The sequence below is a fragment of the Panulirus ornatus genome, chromosome 12 (assembly GCF_036320965.1).
Source record: "Panulirus ornatus isolate Po-2019 chromosome 12, ASM3632096v1, whole genome shotgun sequence".
NCBI classification, from domain to species: Eukaryota; Metazoa; Arthropoda; class Malacostraca; order Decapoda; family Palinuridae; genus Panulirus; species Panulirus ornatus.
In genome coordinates this window covers 62,070,272-62,098,105 of record NC_092235.1, presented here as the reverse complement: position 1 = coordinate 62,098,105, position 27,834 = coordinate 62,070,272, and the positions used below count along the sequence as shown (strand labels likewise).

The 27,834-nt window shown below is 37.0% G+C and overlaps 1 protein-coding gene across 1 annotated transcript; it reads right to left on the bottom strand.

The window, feature by feature from the left end:
* Positions 1-273: 273 nt before the first annotated feature.
* LOC139752106 (ELMO domain-containing protein 3-like) lies at positions 274-27,834 on the bottom strand. The gene is made up of 8 exons (XM_071668000.1): positions 27,665-27,834; positions 25,301-25,407; positions 24,252-24,504; positions 21,995-22,118; positions 20,632-20,753; positions 18,439-18,647; positions 13,601-13,728; positions 274-10,340 (listed from the first exon to the last, which is right to left on the bottom strand). Exons 1-8 carry the CDS (start codon positions 27,665-27,667, stop codon positions 10,243-10,245), a joined length of 1,044 nt encoding a protein of 347 aa, XP_071524101.1. The 5' UTR covers positions 27,668-27,834; the 3' UTR covers positions 274-10,242.

Sequence of the window (27,834 nt, the reverse complement as noted above, 5' to 3'; positions counted from 1 at the left end):
TACTGGTTGTATGTCTATATTGGCCAAACTCGTGATCCACCATCTAGTCGACCTCACCAGATGTACGTCCCTTGTACGAAGGCCAAGACAAAGAGCTGTCTATCTACACCATTTACTGTTATATTTCATTATGCAAGCACCATCCGACAGCCATCAAAGTGTCATTTCTCTAATGAAAACATCAAGAAAACAAATTTGTGCAAATCTTTGTATCTGGAAGTATTGGAAACAAGTACAGAGCTATCATGCTTAATGGTTGAATTAAAAGAAAAATACAGCTCTAATCTTTATGTTTATGGATTTATAAATCAAATAAGTATACAACACAGTGTGAAAGTTTGCTTTGCATATCTTTTTTAAGTCCATATCATCAAAACTGCTATGTGCATACTATAATGAAATAGCCATCATCCTTGCACTGCCTCTCCCTCATATGAAATACAAAAAAACATTAATCAGGCATGTGATCAACAATTTAGGAAAATAAAACCTGAAACTGCAAACATTGTTAAGTGAAGCAAGACATCACTTGCAAGGTTGGGGTTCCAAGGGTCATCTATACCCTTCCCCCTGTCTAAGCTGAAGGGGTCAAGATATACCCAGATGAAGTGATTTCTAAGCAGTTTGCCTCTGAATTTTTTCTTAAACTCCAAGAACCATGGCTATGAAATTTGTCTATGGCTGAAAATATACTTAAAACTCTGCATAGCAGCAAAAAGATCTCATTCCTGATTAATACTGGTTCTAATATGAATTAATCTCAACATACAAAGAATTTTTAAGAATAAAGCAAACCCCTAGGCTGTGCTGATCTTTATAAGGTAAATTAAAAAATGAATTGGTGCAAATCCGAACCCAAACAATTCCATTCATAAATGCACTTGACGTGGTATCAAAAAATAAAATTCTCATTCATATATAGCTGAAAGCATTTGTTACTTCATACATAAATATCATAAAATTAAGCTTGCAGATGTAATAAAAATTTCTAGTGCTATTCTAACAGAGGTTATTGTCACAGCAGTGCTTTGAACTATAAAACTGAAAGTTTCAATATAATCATGAAGTACAAAGAGGAAATTCCTATTTGAAACTACCATTCTATCCCAAATGAGATGTAAATAACATCTTCTCTAATTAGTTACTGAACTCTGAAATATTCATTCAGTGTATACAAAATGTAATTATCCATTCAGTAATTTTCATATGAAATCTAGATCTTTATGACTCTTCACTTCATATTTCATGGTTACATGTTAGTTCTCAGAATTTGTCTTTTCGAAGTAAACCATGTCCAATTTAGATGAATAATGTGCAACCTAATTCACCTTAAAAACCAAAACCTTTAATACAATACACCTTTATGAAAACCTTGTGCTCTCCCATTCAGTATCTGAACTCTGAATGTTAGTGTTATAATCACTAACATTAAAGAAAGTGATGCTACTTCTGAACTCCTTCCCTACTTACATTAGTTACTTTTTACCATATTCAAGTGTGCTGCTAGACACATTTTTTACACAATCTTAGACAGTAAACATGTATATATTGCACAGAGGAAAAAAATCTGACAATGCAAACAATGGCTATCTTACACTAGTCTCATATTACACATATTATTGGTTCCAGCGATCACCAGCTAAAACTTTAATGAACACAAATAAATCAGATAAAAGCTCAAATTGAGCCATGTGTATCTCCTTAAAACAGGTACTTGAGTATAAAGATAACATATTTCATGAATTATAATACAGTAAAACCTCTGTCATCCTAAATGCCAGGGGAATCAGCCATTTCAAATATCAAAATTTCAAGTTCTTTGGTTTTTCAATACAATAATTCAGAAATTCTAATATTTCAAGATATTTTACCAATTTGTAAATATCTTAGGGGATTAAGAATACTTCCCACGTATTCCCTGCATGTCGTAGAAGGCAACTTAAAGGGGAGGGAGCGGGGGGCTGGAAATCCTCCCCTCTCGGATTTTTTTTAATTTTCCAAAAGAAGGAACAGAGAATTGGGCCAGGTGAGGGTATTCCCTCAAAGGCCCAGTCCTCTGTTCTTAACGCTACCTCGCTAATGCAGGAAATGGCAAATAGTTTGAAAGAAAAAGAAAGTAAATATCTTACACAGGAAATAGTACTATATGAAAGCAAATGATTACTACTAAATACCTCAATTGTCAGTCATCATGCTGACATTGAAGTCCTTCATAAGTGCAGCCTTGGACTTGCCCTTAGCCAGCCCCTCGGACAACTCCATCTATTCAAGGCTCAAAACATTCCTCTTGCACTTCGTGCAAGACAAACAGTTTCAAGAAGGTGTCAGACAATAGCTGACAATGTCAGAAAGGGGCCATTATCCACAACAGTGATCCAGGGTGCACAAAATATACAAATGTACAAGACCAGCTCATGACACTATGCTAAGAAGCACAGGGGAGGTGGTAAATAATCACCCGTGCCATCAAACATTGGTTAGTGAGTACAATAATCACTGTGGGACATTGCCCGCACAATTTGAAAATTTTGATGTCTTTAATTTTTCAAATCATTTCAGATAATCGAGGGTTGCCAGTTGAAATTGAAAAACATACGTTTTAAATGTTTTGTTGTCTCGAATTACAGATAACAGAGGTTTTACTGTGCCACTAAAAGAAAAAAATAAACTATATTTTTTAACCATCTCTGATTTTATGCCTCTGCTTAATCAGTAACTTTCATTTCAGGGTTATTGCCTACAATTATGGAGTTAAAAGGTTTCTATACATAAACATCATCAGTGATAATGTTTATCACATTAATACACAGGTGAGACAATGCATTATATAACAGCCATCAGCAAGTGAATACTGTCATAACCACATTTGAGAAGCAACATTCAAATGCTTATCACTATAGGTTTAAATTCATAATCAATGAAATCATGAGATTATTACATGCTTTAAACTAGACTGTTAAAAAAAAAAGCAAAGAATAAATGCAACTTAATAATAAATGCTAGCAAAAGTTGTAAATTTGAATGACAAACATGAATTATATGGATCAAAAAATATACTCATAAATCAATAATATGGGCTCTTCTCATCACTGATGAACATGTCTTTTTAGAAAATATATAAAGAAAGTTCTTACTAACAGAATGTAAAATATACATACAGGCTTTAAAGCATTTGAAGATTCATCTAGATATATAGATACTGCATTGTACTAAGTACGAATCCCCCAACACACATAAAGCTAGCTAAAAGCATGTAGTGTCTACTACAGCAAACTTTGGTATAAGAAAGATGAATAATGAAATAAACTATTCCTACGGTTATATTCTACACACTACTATCAGCAGATTTTGGATCCCAAACCCGACAAGATATCCCCCATTACACAGTTCCTTGGTGTGTGCTGTATGGCAATACCTCTAATTTTTACGTGGTCCCTGTCTCTTATAAAACATGACTGCTGTATTGCATTCCCACAAAAATCCAATATGCATATCCAACTTCATTCTCAATGAAAACAGAAAAACAAGAAATCTGAGACTTTCTATTATCTATATCCTAGGCATAGCACCTATTGTCAGCAGCTTATAAACCTGTACTAAGTAAATTTCTCACTGGATATGAGTGGGAGTACAAAAATACTATCAAAATAACTAAATTACTGTATACCACGTAATTTTGTCTAAAACATCTTTGAATCATGAGTCTAACATCATATCTATTAAATACAGAAGTACTACTTTTCTTGCAAGAACTATATGATATGGTGGAGGATGTAACTTCCTTTCTTGACTGACTTGAAACCAATCTAAAATGGAACAAACTGACAATGCTACTTTGAAAAGATTTGGATGTCATTATCCTTCCCCATGCATAACTAAAAAAAAAAAGAAAAAAAAGGAAAACATTTATGTATGTGTCACTTCATTCTTTAATGTAAATATTTCTAAAAACTACAAAATATTCTAAATCTTAAATGATTTATCAAAAGTCATGCCCACTACCCAACTATTGCAGTGAAAAGTCTATTGGTAACAGAGGCCAAAAACCAAAGAAGTAGGACCAAAGAACCATCAGTGTCATATTCTTATAAATCTTAGGATACATATCACCTGGGCACTTAAAAAAAAAAAAAAAAATCATGCCACAAAAGCTATATATCATGATATTCCTGCAGTACACAGTAAATCATCATACACTCTCTGAAGAGAGCACATTTTGAAGAAAAAACTTCTCTATCTCTACATAAGTGCATCTGCTGGATAACAGTTATGGATGTAAACTTTAATTTTAAATCACAGTGTTTGTAGTCGCACACAATAACCAAACTGCTAGTGATATCTTTTTAATCCTGATGTTACCACATTGTAATTTAAAAGCTATGTAAAATTCAGATATGTACCGAACAAATGTCATGTCATAAAAAATTTGGAGGACACCTTGGACAAAAGTACAATCCTCACTGCTATGTTGATGGTATAATGAAACCTACAGCATTTATACTCCAGCGATAAACAAGCTTACTCACACGCCTTTATTCATTATCTGAATTTTAGTCACACTGTCTTAAAATCAGGAAACCTGAAAAATCTTTTAATTATTATGAGCCTAAACAGAATTAATCTTGCACACCAATGCAAACCTTTATCATCTTGAATGAAAATGAGTGACAAAGAATATGGATTTTGCTTATTCTTAAAACTCATTGTACAAGAACAAAAGTTGGAACATTTCTGCATGAAAGATTTCATTGGTCAATCAGTGTAAGCCCAGATATGAACCCTTTTGTAATACAAGTTTTTAGTATTCCTATCAATCATTCTATAAAAGTGCCCCATAGTACCACTAGGCTTCAAAACATCCAGCTAATTCAAATCCCTTCTGCACACAACAACTAGAGAGCAAATTCATGTTCCTGTATTGATACATGGAAATTTAACATACCTTGTCATTCTCTTGGGAAAAAATCTTATTCTAATTATATTGTCAGGAGCAAAGAAATTTGACAACTTTTTACACATTTCATGAATCAAAACTAAATTAAATACAGATTACTTACAAATGAAATACATGGCCAGGTGTTATCCTCAAACTAGTTAACATGCTAAAAAAAAGAGAATGACCTCCAAACACAAGCATAATACCTGGACTTAAACATGCCATTTACAAGTGTACGAAATAGCAGAGCCACACAAATGGATGATCCTTTCCCACATGCCAAGCTGACAAAATTATGAGGAGTTTAATTCACAAACAGTGACTTATTCTCTCTCTATCTCACTATATCTCTGATGCCTGTTCCCTCTGGGCACTCCTATAAGGGAGTGGCCATGGCAACAGAGTCTCCATTTATCCTTGTCCTTACAAGCCTTTCATACACCATTCCAAGCATTCTCCCTCCATTCCTCTCCCTCCAGTGCTCTTCCATTCTATTTCCCCAAGTCACAGTGGACTTCCTCTCATACCAACCCCTTTAATAGTACTATGATACACTCTCCTCGTAAAGTCATGTCTCGCATTCTTTCCACAAGCCTAAAAAACATCAAAGTAGTACATTTAACCCATTCCCTACCATAACAAATCTCTCATACACCCCTTATTATTTTCTTCATTCCATCTGGTCATACCACCTTGTAACCTGTAATGAATATAACTTACATAGTTGATACAATCTCACACTTTAAGCATGTGAAATACCAAATACTGAGCCAATGTGAAGCTACACTTAAGAGTATGATATAGTAATGATGTTTAATAATAATAATAATAGGTAGGCAGTAGCTGGTAAGCAGCCACTGACCATGGAGTTATATTACTGGCACTACCCTCCTGGGTATCACAAGGATTAGTGATGGCTGCATAGCAAGCCAGCACTTCAGTACCTGTCAATTTGCACTCCTTTGACCCAGATAACTGTCTTTTCTTTCTGACTCATCCATGGACTCCTGGCATTCATTCCACGAACATATGATCACTTCTTGTCATACATAACAACTGACAACACAACTCGCACAACTCATTCTTCTTAACCAGATTTTCCTGGTAAACATTATGCGCTTGCTCTGCCTTTTGGCAAAACAGCAGGAAGAATAGATAGAAGTAGTTGGTAGGAACATTAGACAGGAGCATTAGGTAGAAGTAGTAAATAAGAACATTTAGGTGTAAGCATTAGGTGGAAGTAGCACACTGGAAGACTATGTAAAAGCAGTTGGCAGGGACACTTGGTATGAGCCTCTGGAAACACTGCGCTACAGTTGACCTCTGCCATTGGCCTGTTAAGGGAGAGGCACTAAAAGGCTAAGAAAAAAACTGGAGTTCACCAGTTATGGAGACTCTTTTGCAATGACCACCCCCTTCATGGAGTTCCCAAATGGAATGGGTATCAGTGATATATATAGATAGACAGACTGACAGATAGATAATGATACTAAGAATGGATGTCAGCGTATGAGGCCTTTTCTTAGTCTGTTCGTGGTGCAACCTCACTAATGCAGGAAATGGCAAAATGGTAGGAAAGCGAATAATAATAATAAATAAATAATAATAAATAGAGTAAGGCATGTGTACTAGCATGAAGAGAGAAGAGTGAATGGTTCCAAGTGAAGGCTGATCTGTGGCAGGGGTGTGATGTCACCATAGATGTTAAATTTATTCATGGATATGGTGGTGAGGGAGGTAGGGGAGAGTATGCAGATGAGAGGGCTTAGGACAAAGTGAATCAGCTGTTGCTTGCTGATGATACAGCACTGCTGGTAGATTCAAGTGAGACAATGCAGAATTTGGTGTCTGAGTTTGAAAGAGAGTGTGGAGAAAATTGAGAGTAAATGTGAATAAAAGCAAGGTTATTAGTATTAGCAAGGTTGAGGGACAGGTTACTCCCTCCCCTAATGCTATGCTGCTAAGATGGAAAATGTTGAACATGAGAATAACATAATACTACTATCATACTAGTCATTATAAAAAAATTGTAGGAAACACCAAAAATGTATAATAATAATAATATAATTCTTTATACTGGATCACCATTTCATGTGTTAGTGAGGTAGCCAATGCAACAGACGAAGAAATGCTGGATCCATTCACATCATTCTTTAGTAGTCATGTCTAATGCACTGAAACCACAACCAATCCCTACAGACCATTCCACGGTTTACCCTAGACGCTTCACTTGCCCTGTTTCTCTGGGGTAGGGGAGAAAGAATTCTACCTCCGTATTTCCTGTGTGTCGTAAAAGGCAACTAAAAGAGGGCAGGAGTGGAGGGGCTGGAAACCCTTCCTTTCATGTGTTTCAATTTATAAAAGATGGAATAATAACAATAATAACTTTTTTCATACGTGTTTACTATTTCTCGCATGAATGAGGTAGCATCAAGAATAGATGACTAAGCCTTGGAAGAAAATATCCTCAATTGACTCCTCCTGTCTATTCTTTGGAAATGTCTCGTAAAGATGCAAGTCTCACAAGCTGATTCAGTTCACAGTGGTAAGAGAATAATCATAAACTTTTCAACTTAAGAATGTCAGATTATGTAAAACAATCTGACTCTGTACATAATGTGAGGAATTATGTGTGGTCTGACGAACTGACCTAAGCAAGTACAAAGAAATGGAGTTGAAAGAAAAAAACAACAACAAAGAAATGGGTAGCCGAAAGAAGTATACATTTCCTATTACTCTTGTAAAATACAATGTAACTCCATAGTAAAATTCAGAAAAGAATGATATGCGATCTCAAGTGTAAAGAGGATGAAAGCATTCACAATGATTCCATTTGAAAGGGATAATTGCTAATTATATGAGCAATTCATATAATAAATCCATGTTACTAAAATACTAAATGAATAATTTTAGTAGCTGGTTTTCTTGGAGAAAAGTCCTCAATTGTCTTCCAAGTCTGGCTGTTGTTCATCTGCTGTCCAGATATCAATCCTATCATGTCACAAATGGAACATTTTCGAAGAACTACCGTCAAGTGTAAAAATAATGACTAGTAATTACACTATTACCATTATCTTGCTTCCATTTATAGATGTATTCATGAGATACACATAGCCAGAAAACAGAGCATCAAGTAACTGTTTAAGCAACTTTTTATATAGCAAGAAGGAAAGAATATGCTTTAATTCAAAAGTGGGACTTGTGAACACCTGGTCAACTATGAAAAGAAGACACCATACCATGCTTTTCATTATACTGGAAAAGACAAATATATGGTTCCCTAAAAATTATCAAAAGTACAAATTAAATGTGCTCCTATAACAGTGATGTAATTCATAAGCTTAACAATGACCAACTGTTCAAACAAGATGTATGGAGTAAGACGGCAACATTAGTCTGTCTCTAATCAACCTCCAAGTATCCAGCTTGAAATGGGCCAAACTTGAAGCCTCACAATGGATGTTCTGGTTTATGTCAGCTAATTATCATACAAAGAGAAAAATCAAACTAGTGTAAAGCCAAAGATTCTGTCAAAACAGAAGCATGATTCCTTTCACATCTCTTTTGAAATCTGCTGCAAAATGATGAGATCATAATTAGTGCTAATTTGCTTGTTTTTATCCAACCAAACTTGGTTTTACAACAGGCTTGTGGTTTAAACGATAAGGCCCTATATCAGTATGTTAGCACATTATTCTCTGACCAATATCTTGATTGCATTTTATCATACTATCATAAGTATTACAAACTCTGCCTCTGTGCAGAAGAGGTTAACAACCGACTAAAAATAAGGGATATTCTAAGGACTCTGATCACTGTATTTACTATATTATTCTGAGGTGTCAAAAATTTAAAATATAAATGGTTAATTAAATAAGACAGGTACAGGTAATTCTAAATATTCTATCCATACATTTCCTTATTACTATAATGACTTATTTACATAAAACTAGAGCTTTTTGTTCATACCCTGCAATCCATTCAATTTTCTTTAATGCATTCATGCCACTGACAGAATGCACATGTGAATGCAAAATTGTAATCTCACTTGAGACTGTAATTGATCTCAAAATTTGCAATTCTCTTCCAAAAGTCAAAAGGAACATCAACTTAGGCAGAATTACCAGAACCTATCTTACATGATCTTGGTAAAAAAAATGAATTAAAATAATTTTTGGTCATGATACTACTAAAGATGGCAGAAACTTGCACTAACTTCAGATAACTTATGTAAGTAGGTCAGCCTGACCTGGTTATTGTACATAAAGATAAACGTTAAACAAATTAAGGTGTGTTGTACCATGCATCAATACTACAATGTTTATGTAATTAGTTAACCTTATTAATGTACTATATGGGTAATGAGAGGTACTGTATCAGAACTGAAGTGCAACAGTACTGTGGAAATGCTTGAGCAACAATGAGTGTTTCCTAATTTTTAAATGCTCTGAAGGTTTAAACTTCAGACAAATATAATTCCACTACCATTTTGGTACTTCCATTATGAGTGTCAGGAAGACAAAAACCATCAGATTTTGTCCATATTAAAACAGCCTAAATCATACAAGTACAGGGAACCATGCACATGCTAATTCTTGTGTTCCTGGATGCATCACTGTAAGTACACATAAGTGTGCAAATGGATAGACACTTTAAAGGTGCAAGTGTGCACATTCATGAGCAAACTCTTATGTGTGCATGCATGTACATGTGCATATACATGCATGCACAAGTGCATGTGTTTTGTGTAAACAATATGAAAATATAAGATCATGTGTGTACATATGTGTATGCATATTCATGTGGATGCACATGAGTGCCTGCTTTCTAAACTGATGGGTTTAGCAGTTCTCTTCATAAATAAAATGTTGGGACAAATATACATATCAATCTTAAGTCACAACAGCATAATGTACTTTCTGTTAAACTTCACTAATCTCCTATAAATATAATACATACAAAAAACATAAATAATTGTCTCAACAGATGTTCAGTATATAATTTCAAGTTGAGTATTTCACAATCATTTATAATCATAAAAATCCCTTGTCAGCAATTCTAACTGATATCTCAATTACATATGATTAAAAGGCCATTTATAGTTCATATCAATTCTTAATCTTACTAAATGCCACCCCTGAAATGGAAAAATACATATTACATCTCTTTGTTAAGCAATCCTCACAGCATGAAAAGACACCTAAATTATAAAGAACAATCACAACCTGTCACATCCAGCTCTTGTTTGGTAGTTCTTGATTATCTATGAGATCCTTTCATAAGCCTAAAAATAAACTTTCTACAACTCACAGCATTTCTGCTTCCTCATGTGAGTATTTACGTAATTGTAACTGCAACTTTTGCAAAACAGTCTTCACATTTCGTTTGCAATAGGCTTCTGCATCTGAAAAGACAAAAACAACATGAAAATTCTCAAGGATCAAAACCAACTTGACTACTGTGAAAATTTCCATGGCTACAAAGGACAAGTTGCTAGTTCTTCAGCTTAATGTCTTCTACAGACATTGTTCACAAAAAGAAATATATATGGTGAGCCCAAAGTAACTGTGTAGTGGATCAAAATCCAACATATGATCGTTCAATGGTAACTAGCTACCTACTAATAAAAATCATAAATTTCATAAGAGCACCTAGTATCAAAACTTCATTGCCTAATTAAGTTGAGGAAAGACACTCATCCTCTACTGATGCTAAATAGTTTTTCTGCTATGAAAAATAAGCAAAATATATGGTTACTGGGCAAAAAAATATTTTCCTGGACAGTAAATCGGAATGCGTGCATAGTACCATTGTGCAAAGGCAAAGGGGATAAGAGTGAGTGCTCAAATTACAGAGGTATAAGTTTGTTGAGTATTCCTGGTAAATTATATGGGAGGGTATTGATTGAGAGGGTGAAGGCATGTACAGAGCATCAGATTGGGGAAGAGCAGTGTGGTTTCAGAAGTGGTAGAGGATGTGTGGATCAGGTGTTTCCTTTGAAGAATGTATGTGAGAAATACTTAGAAAAGCAAATGGATTTGTATGTAGCATTTATGGATCTGGAGAAGGCATATGATAGAGTTGATAGAGATGCTCTGTGGAAGGTATTAAGAATATATGGTGTGGGAGGCAAGTTGTTAGAAGCAGTGAAAAGTTTTTATCGAGGATGTAAGGCATGTGTACGTGTAGGAAGAGAGGAAAGTGATTGGTTCTCAGTGAATGTAGGTTTGCGGCAGGGGTGTGTGATGTCTCCATGGTTGTTTAATTTGTTTATGGATGGGGTTGTTAGGGAGGTGAATGCAAGAGTTTTGGAAAGAGGGGCAAGTATGAAGTCTGTTGTGGATGAGAGAGCTTGGGAAATGAGTCAGTTGTTGTTCGCTGATGATACAGCGCTGGTGGCTGATTCATGTGAGAAACTGCAGAAGCTGGTGACTGAGTTTGGTAAAGTGTGTGAAAGAAGAAAGTTAAGAGTAAATGTGAATAAGAGCAAGGTTATTAGGTACAGTAGGGTTGAGGGTCAAGTCAGTTGGGAGGTAAGTTTGAATGGAAAAAAACTGGAGGAAGTAAAGTGTTTTAGATATCTGGGAGTGGATCTGGCAGCAGATGGAACCATGGAAGCGGAAGTGGATCATAGGTGGGGGAGGGGGCGAAAATCCTGGGAGCCTTGAAGAATGTGTGGAAGTTGAGAACATTATCTCGGAAAGCAAAAATGGGTATGTTTGAAGGAATAGTGGTTCCAACAATGTTGTATGGTTGCGAGGCGTGGGCTATGGATAGAGTTGTGCGCAGGAGGATGGATGTGCTGGAAATGAGATGTTCGAGGACAATGTGTGGTGTGAGGTGGTTGGATCGAGTAAGTAACGTAAGGGTAAGAGAGATGTGTGGAAATAAAAAGAGCGTGGTTGAGAGAGCAGAAGAGGGTGTTTTGAAATGGTTTGGGCACATGGAGAGAATGAGTGAGGAAAGATTGACCAAGGGGATATATGTGTCGGAGGTGGAGGGAACGAGAAGTGGGAGACCAAATTGGAGGTGGAAAGGTGGAGTTAAAAAGATTTTGTGTGATCGGGGCCTGAACATGCAGGAGGGTGAAAGGAGGGCAAGGACTAGAGTGAATTGGATCGATGTGGTATACCGGGGTTGACGTGCTGTCAGTGGATTGAATCAGGGCATGTGAAACGTCTGGGGTAAACCATTGAAAGCTGTGTAGGTATGTATATTTGCATGTGTGGACGTATGTATATACATGTGTATGGGGGTGGGTTGGGCCATTTCTTTCGTCTGTTTCCTTGCGCTACCTCACAAATGCGGGAGACAGCGACAAAGCAAAAAAAAAAAAAAAAAAAAAAAGTAAATCAAAGCCTACAGAAAAACTGAACTGCTTTTAGGATATGGGGAAATTTTAAGTTATGAAAAATAACTTAGTTTCAGGATAATAAATTTGTTGAGGCTTGAAATCCACATTCAGCAAATCAAATCAAATGTCACAGATCATCTAGAAATGATAGCTTACAAAACTTATGCACATATCAAATAATGCAATACTAGAAAAATGTAAGATGGACAATTTTTGTATGCAAGTCCCAACGGTTATACATTAAATATCCATGAAAAATGAGTAACAGATTCATCCAACACGTAAGCTGTGATCTACAAGTAAGTTACCACTTACCTCATAGGGCACTAAGACAGACCATTAGGCTCTTCCAACATATAACCAAATACAATGGTATTTTCTTGAGAAAAGAATCTATATCCAGTCCTGATCTATTTTCAATTATAAACAACTATAGTGGTCTAAGCTCTCGTATATCGTTATGCTGAATACTGACATCATTATCATATCTAAAGTAAATGCCAAAGTACAGAATACCTTATGTCACGATTATACTGCCGCAGTCAACTTACAATTCAATATATTGACATTTCATACTTCAAAGCAACTTTCCTGGTGACTAGATTAGAACAAAAGGTTTAGCTACAAGATTAAAACATCAATGACACATCAACAAAACACATCACAAATTTGAGGCCAAAACTACCTTATAATTCAATGTCTTGTGCATTGGAAAAGAAGGTGGAAATGGTGAACGGTTGAGAAAGGAATGGCAATTAGGAATATTTGGTTTCAAAAGAAGGGCATATACAAGTATATATATATATATGTGTGAGAAGGAAAAATGTCCATCAGGCACTGTTGGATTACACATAAACTGATAGGTAAGTAAAAGAGAATTTTTGATGTAAATGTGCTGAGAGGGTAAGCTGGTAGGATGTCTGATCACTATCTTGTGGAGGCAAGGGTAAAGATTTGTAAAGGATTTAGGAAAAGAGGGGACAATATCAGTGAGAAGAGAGTGGTGACAGTGAGTGAGGTTGGAAAAGAGACTTGCGTGGCAAAAGATGAGACTAAATGAAGCGAGGGGAGTTGGTGAGGAATGGGATACATTTAGTAAAGCAGTGCTGGCATTTTCAAGAGATGCATATGGCATGTGAATGATGGGAAATGGGCAGATTATAAAGGATAGAGAGTAGTGGGATAAGGAACTAAAGTTTATAGTGAAAGAGAAAAGGGAGGCATTTACAACAAATATGGCAAAATCCAGCTTCCCTTTTCGTGGATAAGGATAAAATATTCAACCTTGAATTGCTTAACACCAAATTTACCTTTTATTATGAAACCAGAATCTTTTATTGTCTTCGATTCTGTTTTCCAGATCCAGTAGATGTGGAAAAGAACTGCAGTGAAGAACTGGTTAAGCACATGTCTCACATTGCTACGACTATTGCATTCTCTGAAATACAAATGATAAGATTACCTTTATCAAACAAAACAAATCAACATGCACACAAACTATTTTTATATATTTCTATCATTCTACTATTTCAAAGACCCTATACAAAGCAACTCATCTTATATGAAGGTTACATATCAAAAATACAGGAAAAAATATAAATGGTAAGAACCTAAAAAGCACAAGGATTCTGTACAGTATACTAAGAAAATGCTCAGTAAATACATCTGGGAAGAGATATCTTTGGAAACATACATGACAACTTTTTGAGTTGAAACTGAAGAGTTACTTCAGTGGTAAAATATATACCTAAATGTCTCTTTTTTTTTTTTTTTTTTTTTTTTTTTTTTTTTTTTTTTTTTTTATACTTTGTCGCTGTCTCCCGCGTTTGCGAGGTAGCGCAAGGAAACAGACGAAAGAAATGGCCCAACCCCCCCCATACACATGTACATACACACGTCCACACACACAAATATACATACCTACACAGCTTTCCATGGTTTACCCCGGACGCTTCACATGCCTTGATTCAATCCACTGACAGCACGTCAACCCCTGTATACCACATCGCTCCAATTCACTCTATTCCTTGCCCTCCTTTCACCCTCCTGCATGTTCAGGCCCCGATCACACAAAATCTTTTTCACTCCATCTTTCCACCTCCAATTTGGTCTCCCTCTTCTCCTCGTTCCCTCCACCTCCGACACATATATCCTCTTGGTCAATCTTTCCTCACTCATTCTCTCCATGTGCCCAAACCATTTTAAAACACCCTCTTCTGCTCTCTCAACCACGCTCTTTTTATTTCCACACATCTCTCTTACCCTTACGTTACTTACTCGATCAAACCACCTCACACCACACATTGTCCTCAAACATCTCATTTCCAGCACATCCATCCTCCTGCGCACAACTCTATCCATAGCCCATGCCTCGCAACCATACAACATTGTTGGAACTACTATTCCTTCAAACATACCCATTTTTGCTTTCCGGGATAATGTTCTCGACTTCCACACATTTTTCAAGGCTCCCAAAATTTTCGCCCCCTCCCCCACCCTATGATCCACTTCCGCTTCCATGGTTCCATCCGCTGACAGATCCACTCCCAGATATCTAAAACACTTCACTTCCTCCAGTTTTTCACCATTCAAACTCACCTCCCAATTGACTTGACCCTCAACCCTACTGTACCTAATAACCTTGCTCTTATTCACATTTACTCTTAACTTTCTTCTTCCACACACTTTACCAAACTCCGTCACCAGCTTCTGCAGTTTCTCACATGAATCCGCCACCAGCGCTGTATCATCAGCGAACAACAACTGACTCACTTCCCAAGCTCTCTCATCCCCAACAGACTTCATACTTGCCCCTCTTTCCAAGACTCTTGCATTTACCTCCCTAACAACCCCATCCATAAACAAATTAAACAACCATGGAGACATCACACACCCCTGCCGCAAACCTACATTCACTGAGAACCAATCACTTTCCTCTCTTCCTACACGTACACATGCCTTACATCCTCGATAAAAACTTTTCACTGCTTCTAACAACTTGCCTCCCACACCATATATTCTTAATACCTTCCACAGAGCATCTCTATCAACTCTATCATATGCCTTCTCCAGATCCATAAATGCTACATACAAATCCATTTGCTTTTCTAAGTATTTCTCACATACATTCTTCAAAGCAAACACCTGATCCACACATCCTCTACCACTTCTGAAACCACACTGCTCTTCCCCAATCTGATGCTCTGTACATGCCTTCACCCTCTCAATCAATACCCTCCCATATAATTTACCAGGAATACTCAACAAACTTATACCTCTGTAATTTGAGCACTCACTCTTATCCCCTTTGCCTTTGTACAATGGCACTATGCACGCATTCCGCCAATCCTCAGGCACCTCACCATGAGTCATACATACATTAAATAACCTTACCAACCAGTCAACAATACAGTCACCCCCTTTTTTAATAAATTCCACTGCAATACCATCCAAACCTGCTGCCTTGCCGGCTTTCATCTTCCGCAAAGCTTTTACTACCTCTTCTCTGTTTACCAAATCATTTTCCCTAACCCTCTCACTTTGCACACCACCTCGACCCAAACACCCTATATCTGCCACTCTGTCATCAGACACATTCAACAAACCTTCAAAATACTCATTCCATCTCCTTCTCACATCACCACTACTTGTTATCACCTCCCCATTTACGCCCTTCACTGAAGTTCCCATTTGCTCCCTTGTCTTACGCACCCTATTTACCTCCTTCCACAACATCTTTTTATTCTCCCTAAAATTTACTGATAGTCTCTCACCCCAACTCTCATTTGCCCTTTTTTTCACCTCTTGCACCTTTCTCTTGACCTCCTGTCTCTTTCTTTTATACTTCTCCCACTCAATTGCATTTTTTCCCTGCAAAAATCGTCCAAATGCCTCTCTCTTCTCTTTCACTAATACTCTTACTTCTTCATCCCACCACTCACTACCCTTTCTAAACAGCCCACCTCCCACTCTTCTCATGCCACAAGCATCTTTTGCGCAATCCATCACTGATTCCCTAAATACATCCCATTCCTCCCCCACTCCCCTTACTTCCATTGTTCTCACCTTTTTCCATTCTGTACACAGTCTCTCCTGATACTTCTTCACACAGGTCTCCTTCCCAAGCTCACTTACTCTCACCACCTTCTTCACCCCAACATTCACTCTTCTTTTCTGAAAACCCATACTAATCTTCACCTTAGCCTCCACAAGATAATGATCAGACATCCCTCCAGTTGCACCTCTCAGCACATTGACATCCAAAAGTCTCTCTTTCGCACGCCTGTCAATTAACACGTAATCCAATAATGCTCTCTGGCCATCTCTCCTACTTACATAAGTATACTTATGTATATCTCGCTTTTTAAACCAGGTATTCCCAATCATCAGTCCTTTTTCAGCACATAAATCTACAAGCTCTTCACCATTTCCATTTACAACACTGAACACCCCATGCATACCAATTATTCCCTCAACTGCCACATTACTCACCTTTGCATTCAAATCACCCATCACTATAACCCGGTCTCGTGCATCAAAACCGCTAACACACTCATTTAGCTGCTCCCAAAACACTTGCCTCTCATGATCTTTCTTCTCATGCCCAGGTGCATATGCACCAATAATCACCCACCTCTCTCCATCAACTTTCAATTTTACCCATATTAATCGAGAATTTACTTTCTTACATTCTATCACATACTCCCACAACTCCTGTTTCAGGAGTATTGCTACTCCTTCCCTTGCTCTTGTCCTCTCACTAACCCCTGACTTCACTCCCCAGACATTTCCAAACCACTCTTCCCCTTTACCCTTGAGCTTCGTTTCACTCAGAGCCAAAACATCCAGGTTCCTTTCCTCAAACATACTACCTATCTCTCCTTTTTTCACATCTTGGTTACATCCACACACATTTAGGCACCCCACTCTGAGCCTTCGAGGAGGATGAGCACTCCCCGCGTGACTCCTTCTTCTGTTTCCCATTTTAGAAAGTTAATACAAGGAGGGGAGGATTTCCGGCCCCCCGCTCCCGTCCCCTCTAGTCGCTTTCTACGACACGCGAGGAATCTTGGGTAAATTTGGTGATATGGAAGGAGAAATCGGGAGAGGGCAGTACAGGCTAGCGGAGTCACTGGGTCCCTTGACAAAATAATGAAGGGTATAGGTGTAAGTATGGATGTGAAGAAAGGATTAAGCGACAGCATAGTCCTCTTAACCACGACCTATGCAGCCGAAACATGGACATGGAATGAGTCACAAAGGTCAAGAATCCAAGCTGTGAAAATGAACTATTTGAGAGGATCATATGGTATGACTACATGGAATGAAGAGAGAAATTATAGGATGTGAGAGATGTGGTGTGGCAAGGTATGCACAGGAAATGAATTGTGGAGTGCTAGAGTGGGTGAAACATAATACTTTGAGGTTGTTTGGGCATGTGGAAAGAGTGCATGACAGGGAGTTTACAATGACACTGTTTAATAATGTGAGAGGACTACCTATGGCAAGGGGAAATAAAGTGAAAGAGTAATGGAGGGAGAGATATGGAATGGTGCATGTGAGGGAGACATTGTAAGGACATGGCTTAGTGGAGATTCTTTTGCAGTGGCCATCCCTTTGATGGGAGTTCCCAGAGGGAAATGGCATCAGAGATACAGACAGATAGACAGATATAATGAAATTACCATATTATCTACTGCATTTATTACATTTAAATCTTTCTTTACATTATCATAACTACTTTTCTTACTAATTTGAGGTGCACTGAGGCTTCATAACTTGCACATGCTTCATTTTACATACATCTGTAACAAGGATGGTTTCCTGACAAGATGGGATCCCCCTTCCTTAATACAACTTTCTCTATACCACCTATAACATTAAGCACTTGGTGGATATAGTGAATGAGCTCCAATTCTAAGGCACATACATGAACATAATTTATTCAACATTACTGCAGTAACTTTAATTCCTATCTCTAGAGAAGCAATAATAAAAAAACTATCATTTCAAATTATGGTTTGTTTAATAGAAGGTTGCTCATTATGCAACACACACTTTCTTAAGTAATAATGGGAAGTTAAGATTTTGAAGCTTTTATCTACTTAGAGCACACCGACAAAAGTTTTTAACAATTCCATTGACTTACTTATTTAAATATCCTTCTCTAAGAGTTTGTAGAGAAATCCTTGTGACATTGATTGAAAGCACCATTAATGGAAATTGAGAATGTTGATCATGACTCAGACGGTAAACGTCACGAGCAAGAGGCAGTAGAGGTTCATGGGTTAACAAGTGAAGAGCCTGAACCAAGCCTAAAAGACCGACACCCCGCAAGTCAGTAGCTGGGTCAACACCCTAAAAAGAAAAAATCCATAAATGAATACTATATGACATACCATTTGTCCAAGTATTGGCAAACTAAATTTAGTCATCTAAAAAAAGTTAGAAATGATTAAATCAAATTATGAATTGTATTTAAGAGTATGTGAATAGTATAAAGTTACTGTAGTACAACTTGGCCAGATAATATACCAAGTCCAATATACACACAAGCACTCCTAGATTGTACTGATAGTGTTCTACTACCTTGTATACAATCAAGTGAAATGCAGTGCCCATTCTTTAATATCTAAAATTGGAAAAACATGGTTAAGTGATAAAAGAGAGTCCAACTTCTTTAGTTACTTCATCCAATAAACAGATTATCATCTATATCACTATTTCTTTATATCAGCCAACCATGGATAGGTATGCATGCCTCAGTCACAGCCGAGTCCAATACACACACACAAGCACTCCTAGACTGTACTGATAATGTTCTACTACCTTGTATACAATCAAGTGAAATGCAGTGCCCATTCTTTAACATCTAAAATTGGAAAAACAGGGTTAAGTGATAAAAGAGAGTACAACTTCTTTAGTTACTTCATCCAATAAACAGATTATCATCTATATCACTATTTCTTTATATCAGCCAACCATGGATAGGTATGCATGCCTCAATCACAGCCATCTCGGGTGAATAAAAACAGTGTAAAAAAATGAATGAAGAAACTAATCACAACTCCTGAAGGACTTCTAGTTATCACTCTCAAGGATGACAAAGTTTACAGAAAGCTGGTGAGATGAAAAAGGGAGGAGAATTTCCTGGTTTCACTGATGGAGGAAAGAATAATGTACATGTGTCATACAGGTTAATCCTCATAATCGGTCTCCAAATAGAAACTATGAAACTCGGCAGCCAGAAGTGCAAAATAGGTTCAAGCCTTGGTGGCAGGGGCGTGCACAAACAGCTAACAACAGCAATAGCAAAGGAATACATGTAGAACAGGATGAGAGAAACAGTATCATGGTGGAGATGAAGGGATGGTTGGAGAGAAGTAATGTATGGAAAATTAACAAGATGGAAGAGGAACCAACCTAAATATGTGAGCAGTACAACATACTGGGGTGATTAAATAGCTTGTAGATATGAAACAGCCACAGAAAAAAATATATGTACACTATTTATCACTTACACCCTATGAATCGAACCATATCCCCTCAAAAATTGTTTTCAGATTCATGGATCTCATGATGCCAATAAATCCTTATGAGATGGCTATACTGCTGCCCATGCTCTGGACTAAGAAAGACGGCTTTTTAATTAACTCACGAGGCACTACAGAAACGTGTATATACACATGTAACATAAGCATCATATTTATAAACAATTTACCACTTACATGCTGAAAATTGTACCCTGGTCAATCTGTATGGCAGCCAGGTAGCCTTTCCCCAGGGTTCAATTCTTCAGGTGTAAGCAGCTAAGATAGTGGCTTGAAGTATCATGTGCACATTACTTATTCAAAGGATATACACATTACTGTAAAGCCTTGTGAGTCAATCAAAAAACCTTCCTTCTTACATACAGCAGAGGTGGCAGTATTTCCAACTCATAAGGATGAACTGGCAACATGAAATCTGTGAATCACAAGACAGTTATGGGGGATACTGTTTTAAGCTCATCATGGCCTTGGGGTAAGGTTACCAGGCAGCCACATAAAAGGACCGGGATTCATTTCTCGGGATGTAAGTTGTAAACAGTTTACATCAAATACCATGTACCTTACCCTTGATATATAGCTAAGTGGGGATATAATACAAGATATGAGTCCATGAGGGGAAAAAGTCCTGCAGTCTCCCCACACAGATACAAACAAGATCTGCATGCTTTTTGGCCTAACGTCCTGCCTGATGGATGTGGCTAGCTTCTTAAACACTGTCCAATAGAAAACAGAAGGTAATGTAAGGCACAGTATTTCATGTTTCACCACTGCAGTACACAGCTTGTTCCTACCTGAAAGCCAATCACATCCCAGTGACTGCCAAAGCGAGGACAATCAATCTTAGTTCCAGTGAGAACTTTGTAGATTGTTTGTAAAATCTGGAGATGAATTGGTTCACTATTATCAAACTGACCTGAAAAACATCAAAATATACTTTTATCACCGATGAAACTGACAGTGGAATTGAATAAAAGAATAAAAATTTAAGTCATCTTCTATGCTGCAGAAGGCATATGAGATACAGAAAATGATAAATACAAATTCAAAACAGGTTTACTTGTGTTATAGCTGTATGCTTTTGCAATCAACCTAACACAAGTAATAGCATTTGTTCTGAGTGCAAATAAAGATTTCTCATAACTCACCTATACTTTCATTCTTATTCTAGTCTGAATTCATATTTTGCATTCAAAATTTTGTAAAATGACATTCAAAAGTTCTGGGATGAATTTAAGAATAAGAATTTCAAAACTAAAAGTATCACAAAAAAGTGCTAAAGGTGGTTTTGTGATGGTATTTTCTATTTTCTGTAAAGTATACCAATAACCTCTTAATAAAATCAGAGACATACACTATGAAAAAGAAAAGTTAGAATCTAAGTAGTAGAACAGAGTAATAGGAGAAAGGTTAGGCATGACATTTCTTATGATTAAAAATGAGCTTTACAACTTGAGACTTTTTTGATAATGAATGGTTCCAAGTTAAGGATACAACTAGTTCCATGCCACAGAAAGATTTTCAACTAGAATGGACTGTCAAAAAGCAAATCATAAGTCTTTAATGTTAAGTGATTACTGATCAATCTCAGATGACATGTTACTGTAATCAGTGCTGCTTCTTAGCCTTTAGTGCCTTCCCGTTAACAGGCCACTGACACAGGGCTAGACTAGCGCAGTCTTTGCAGAGGCTCCTACCTAATGTTCCAAATGACTACTTCTATCTAATGCTCCTACCTACAACTTCTATCTACTAATCCTGCCTAAATGTTCCCATCTACTACTTATACCTACCGCTCCTACCATTTTGCCAAAAGGCAGGGCTAGTGCACAGTACTCACTGCACGAAAATCTAGAGTCGTGAAGAATGAGCTGCATGAGTCAAGTGTTACAAATGACACGGAGAGATTGTATGTTGTGGACTGAATGCCACTAGTCCATATGTTAGTGAGGCAGAAAGAAAAGACAGCAACCTGGGTTAGATGAGTGCAACTTGACAACCACTAATGTGCTGGCTTACTAAGCAGATGTCACTAACCCTCCTGATACCCAGACAAGTAGAACTGGTAATATAACTCCCTAGTAGTTGGCTGCCTACCAATTACTACCTACAGAATATTTCATATGACTTCATAAATCAACAAATGATTGCACTTACATTGAGCAATAGCAAAGAGTAAGTTTCTTTCTTCAACAAGTTCAGCTTTCAGCTTTTTGGGTCCAAAGATTGAACGAAAGAGACCATTTACACCTCTCTGTTCTAATGTTGGTTTGATGGATCCCTGGAAGAAAAAAATGCTTGGAAATTCTCGTTTATATATTATTCATTCTGTATCTCAATTATTTTTGAAGCTCAAAAATATTTTAGTAATACACTAAAAAACTTACTCATCCAATGAACATATACTTTACAACCGTTTTTGAATTGACACTGTATAGCAAAACTAAATAAAAATTACAAATGCTGTTACTTTCTAGGTGTGAGTGTTCTTCACCTTTCCACAATCTTTTACTACCAGCCTAATTGACTTTCTTATAATATGTACTTTCATTAAAAGTGATTTGATGCACTCATTAAGCATAGAGAGTAACATTTCTATTGTGTTGGACTTTATCTATTAGAATTCATGAAAGATTGTTAGGTGTTGCTTCTTACATCCCTCAATTCTGAGATGTTTAAAAGTTCGGTAAATACAATATCTAGAAAAAATAACTGCATATCTCAACTTATTTAATACAGAGATAAACATATATCTTGTCAAAAGAAATGTATAGATAAGGCATATCCAACTTCCTAATATAATAGTGTCTCAAGTGCATTGTTTCACTGTATGACACAAGATTAACCTGTAATGAGCAGAGGGTTGAGCTAGTATCGACACTTATGTCTCTATAAAGGCGGACTTTAAGTGTTCCACCAAAAATCTTAATGAATATAAAGTATCAGTGTGGTATATGTTTTACCACTTGAGCAGTATCTATGCTTACATAGCACAATATAAATTGTACTGTAAGAAAGGTTTAAAGGCAATTAATGCAACTGCAAACCAAAGCAAGGAAACAAAACAAGCTTGGCTGATCCATAGCATCTACTGTAACAGCAGAATGCAGAATGTACAACAGTTGGCCCATGTTACATACAGTGCCTAAGTAATGCTAAAGGAGAGCACTAGATTAAGCCAATCGTATCAAACAAACTTACCTTATTCCAGTGGGACAAAGCTGTGATTCTTCAAAGATGGTATCCTGATTCTGTGAACCTTCAAAGTGGGGAAGCAAAACGAATGATGACACTATTCAAAGCACTTAAACTCTCCAGACTAGTTTTCTCTGCGCTAACACTGACTTTCAAGGTAGATATAATTTCAATAACAAAGCAAGTAAAGACAAGCTGCAAAATGAATTAACTGTCAATAGTCAAAATTACTCAGAATGACGGAAATCACCCAAAGTACTCTGTGATGACTACACTGGAGAGATATTTCATAAAGAGAAACAAGGACCATTCTGGAATACCTTAGCTCTAATTTACACTTGGGAATTATTCACTGCTAAAATGATATATACAGAAGACTGCACATTCACACAAAGTACAACAAAAGGTACCATGAGGTACAAGAGAAAATGTCATAAATATCCAGAGTCTGAAACTCGACAATGCCTGCAAACATCAGAAACATTATGGACTAAGTTCAAGAATACACTGAACATATATTTACAAAGCATTTCTGACTAACTAAACCATAAGGATTGCAGTAACCTATGGGCCATGGTCATATACATTCTGAATGATGAAAGAACAGCCATGCAGTCTGGTCCTTTTGAGCTGTGAGGGCAGACATTTGCCTCCAAAACCAATAAAAAGAATACTTAAAATTGTTAAAAGGAAGTTTATCTCATGATTTCCTCTCCTGATAACATGTAATATGATTATGGCTACATCCAAAGTATCTTTAATTAGTTATGAAACTCAATCCCTTCTTACAGCCACTGATGTTCCACTTCTCTTATGTTTCCCTTGCTCATCAACACTTATCTCCTAGGATTACTGCACCTGGAAAGGGTACTCTCCAAATCTTTGTATTGAACATACTTCCTTTCTTATGGCAAGCAAAAGACAATGGTAATTTTCCTTGTGCATCAGCCAAAGCAACGTGCAGAAATATCTATCAATATGAAGATGTCTGATGTCCATTTGAGCCTCCCATATTAAAGTGCAAATAAACTATAACTAAAGTGGATATGATTCTGAATGAAGCAACTTGTTCCGAACATGCAAAATGGAATAGTTGATATAAACAGAAAATGAGTAATGCTACATTTACCAAATACTCATATCACACCCCTGCAAAAAATTTCTGAGAGGAAAATATTATGAAAAAATGTAAAGTTCTTTGAAGAATTGTTATACTCACCATCACATGGCTCATATCTTGACGAGTGAAGAAATCCCATACTTCATCAAAATCTGTGTGTGGTGTGATTCTCACATTCAATGGTAAGCCCTGAGGGGACTTTGCTGGGGATTTGGCTGGTGAGGAAGATGATCCATCAATATATTTCTTAGGGCTTTTGTGGAAATCTTCTTTATATGGTGAACGAAGAATGGGCTCAACACACTGTACAGCTTCCCATTCCTCTTGTGCTGCAGCAAATTCCTCATCCTGGCTGTGGTCAGAATGAAGAAAATTCAGTTTTTGATAGCATTCAGTCCACTCCCTGAGCATAACTGGTTAAGCATATCACTTAAATCATATATCATTCAATGCTTACTATCATAAAGCTGGATGAGCCTCAGAATATCTTTGAACCTTTGGATACAGCTCATCTCGTGGGACTGTACTTCTGCTTCCACTCTCATACATAAACATAATTCTCTAACCTGTCTCTCCAAGTTATTTTTCATTCCCCATCCCATACTCAGTTTCACTTTATCTTTTTTATCATTATTCAGACAATCATTCCTTCTCCTTAGTTTGTTATGTGAACCTGATTTAGTCATCTAATGAAAATTTACTACAAAACAGGTAAGCGGACTATTATCTTCTTACTGTAATGATAGTTATGAGGTCAGAGGCACTATAGCAAAGGCAATACTTTTGTGAAAATAAGATGACATTCTGATTATCATAAAAATCCATGCAGGATGGTCTGTTGCCTAGAGCTACTGTCAGGAATTAGACGGGGGATTCTTCTACTGGCTAGCCATGGCAATTACTATGCAGACTATGGAGCAATCTTAAGTGGCCATTCACTCAAGGAGGTAACAACTGTGTTAGCTAATATGACCAATCAGTACTGACAGGCCATCAGAATGTGTCTACAATTCAGTGTTACGTTCAGAATAAAAAGTTCATTTTAAAAACAAAACAAAGATTTTCAAAATTTTTGGTAAAATGGCATATTACTTAATAGAATAAAAGTAAAAAATACCTAGGCTTCACCATAGAGAATTGCAGCTTACCTTAATCTATCTGCACGGTTCACCCCATGACTCTGGTTCTTTCGGTTCCTTTCAGCCACATCTACAAATTCAGTAGTTGGCTCCTTCTGATGCAAACTTTCTAACATCTGAAATGTACCATATATTTAGGATGAATGTAAAAAAAATTTGAAAAGGTCAACATTCCCAATATGAAATTTTTTCATGTTTAGCAACTAGATCAAGTAACATCCATACATGTACACATACATAACATATACATACACATATACAGACATAAACATATATACACATGTATATATTCATTTTTGCTTGCCTGCATCCATTTCCGCCACCATCCCGCCATCACAGGAAACAACATTGCCACCCCCGCATCAGCAAGGTAGCGCCAGGAAACAGACAATAGAAAAAAAAAAAAGGCCACATTCGCTCGCACTCATTCTCTAGCTGTCATGTGTAATGCACTGAAACCACAACTCCTTACCAACATCCAGGTCCCACAGACGTTTCCCTGGTTTACCCTGGATGCTTCAAATGCCCTGGTTCAGTCCACTGAAAGTATGTCGACCCCAGTACACCATATCATTCCAATTCACTCTATTCCATGCACACCTTTCACCATCCTGCATGTTCAGGTCCCGATTGCTCAAAATCTTTTTCACTCCACCCTTCCATCTCCAATTTGGTCTCCCACTTCTTGTTCCCTCCACCTCAGACACATATATCCTCTTTGTCAACCTTTCCTCACTCATTCTCTCAATATGTCCAAACCATTTCAACACACATGTATAAATAATCTTCAAATATTCTTAGAAAAATTTACTTTTGTCCAGAAAAATGAAAGTTTGCAGGCTTTGTTTGATGATGTATTTTAGTTAAAAGATAACTGAAGTCACCAAACAAGTTAAGCACAGTACAGTCTATATTATCAAAATAGCCATACACATTAATCATACTTTATTCTAAGTCTTCATAATGATACAGTGCACATCCAAAGTCGCCATACAATGAACACACTAGATTCTCAAAGAAATGATAAAGAACATGAAATAATTCAGTTTCAATAAACTTTTTGAGCTTCCTCTGTTTCCAAAACTTAAGTGAATTTAAAAATGGCAAAATTTTTCTAAAATGCATAAAGTATTATTCTTCCCAATGAGCAAAAACATATTGACCACTTCACTGTCTTTCTATGCACCCTAATGGATTTTCTATTTCTACTATCAAGAAAGTCTGACCCAGTATATGAAGGTTCTGGTAAATAATCAATCAAAAGCATTATTGTGGTAAAAAGCACGAGCAGCATACAATCACACTCATGTAAAGCAGTGAAACAGATGAGGAAATAAAAAAATATACATGTGACCTAAAAGTTGAGACCATTACTATCTTTATACATTGCACTAAAAAAACATTCATACTGTATAAACAGAAAATATTTAAACGGTTGCGAAAAAGCTAACACTAATGAAGTATTACGAAATGCACTAAATAAACCTTGCAGGCAAAATTAACCTTGTCTGACATTCTAATCCAGATATACCAGTCGTACCAACACCTGAACAGCGCATAGCTGCTAACAACTGTCAAGAAATAGACTTAAGACCAAGCAGCTACGCAATACCCAACAGCAGACAAATTTAATGGTGGAAAACTCTACCCTACTATATGCAGTTTAATGGGGTTATCTTCATTTTCTGCAAGTATTTCTTTTTTTCCTCATTACATATACCCTCCATCTCCCCTGGTATACATATCTCTCATTACAATGACCTTATATCATCAAATAAAATATAGTTCAAAATCATGCTTAACAATTGTCACTGCATTCTCTTCACTTTGCAAAACAAAATCACTCAGTATCCTAAGGCAACAATAGCTATGCAGAGCTAAATTGGACTTTCACAATATAATGGACGTAATTTCATTGGTCCCCATGCAATATAATTTTCATCAAAGTCTTAATGTTCCATAGAATCATGGCAGCGCCAACTTTCAGCTTTAAATCCCTATTTCCAACTAAAAGTCAAATGCTCAGACAACATTAGTCATAAAAATTACTAATAACTTGGCTCAAATGATTAATAACGTGGCTCAAATGATTAATAATTACTCTCAACCATTACCCCGAGTATTACAAAGTACACCGTGTTATTGTCGCCGTTTCCTTAAATACAAGAGTACATTCTCTCTCATCTGAAGACACAGGAGGTCATACATCTATCCCAACCCGTGAACTTTAAGACATAGGTAATTGAATAGGTAATTACATCTATTAAGTCAGACACCCACACCCCCCTCTCTCACATCCCCAGAGGGGAGGCTCCATCCCACCCACCCACCCACACTCAAATACTTCGTGGATGACAATGACCCGTGACATACCATAATCTTGACTTAGAGTGGCGGCACCATCCCTCAGTCGCTTGGTTTCCTCATCTTGGACACGAAGATGTGCAGGAGATATGAGTCATGAGGTGGGCAGTGGGAGGAGGGCGTCTGGTGGAGCCCGACCGACCGACCGACCGATGCACTCCAACCACACAAACGCTACT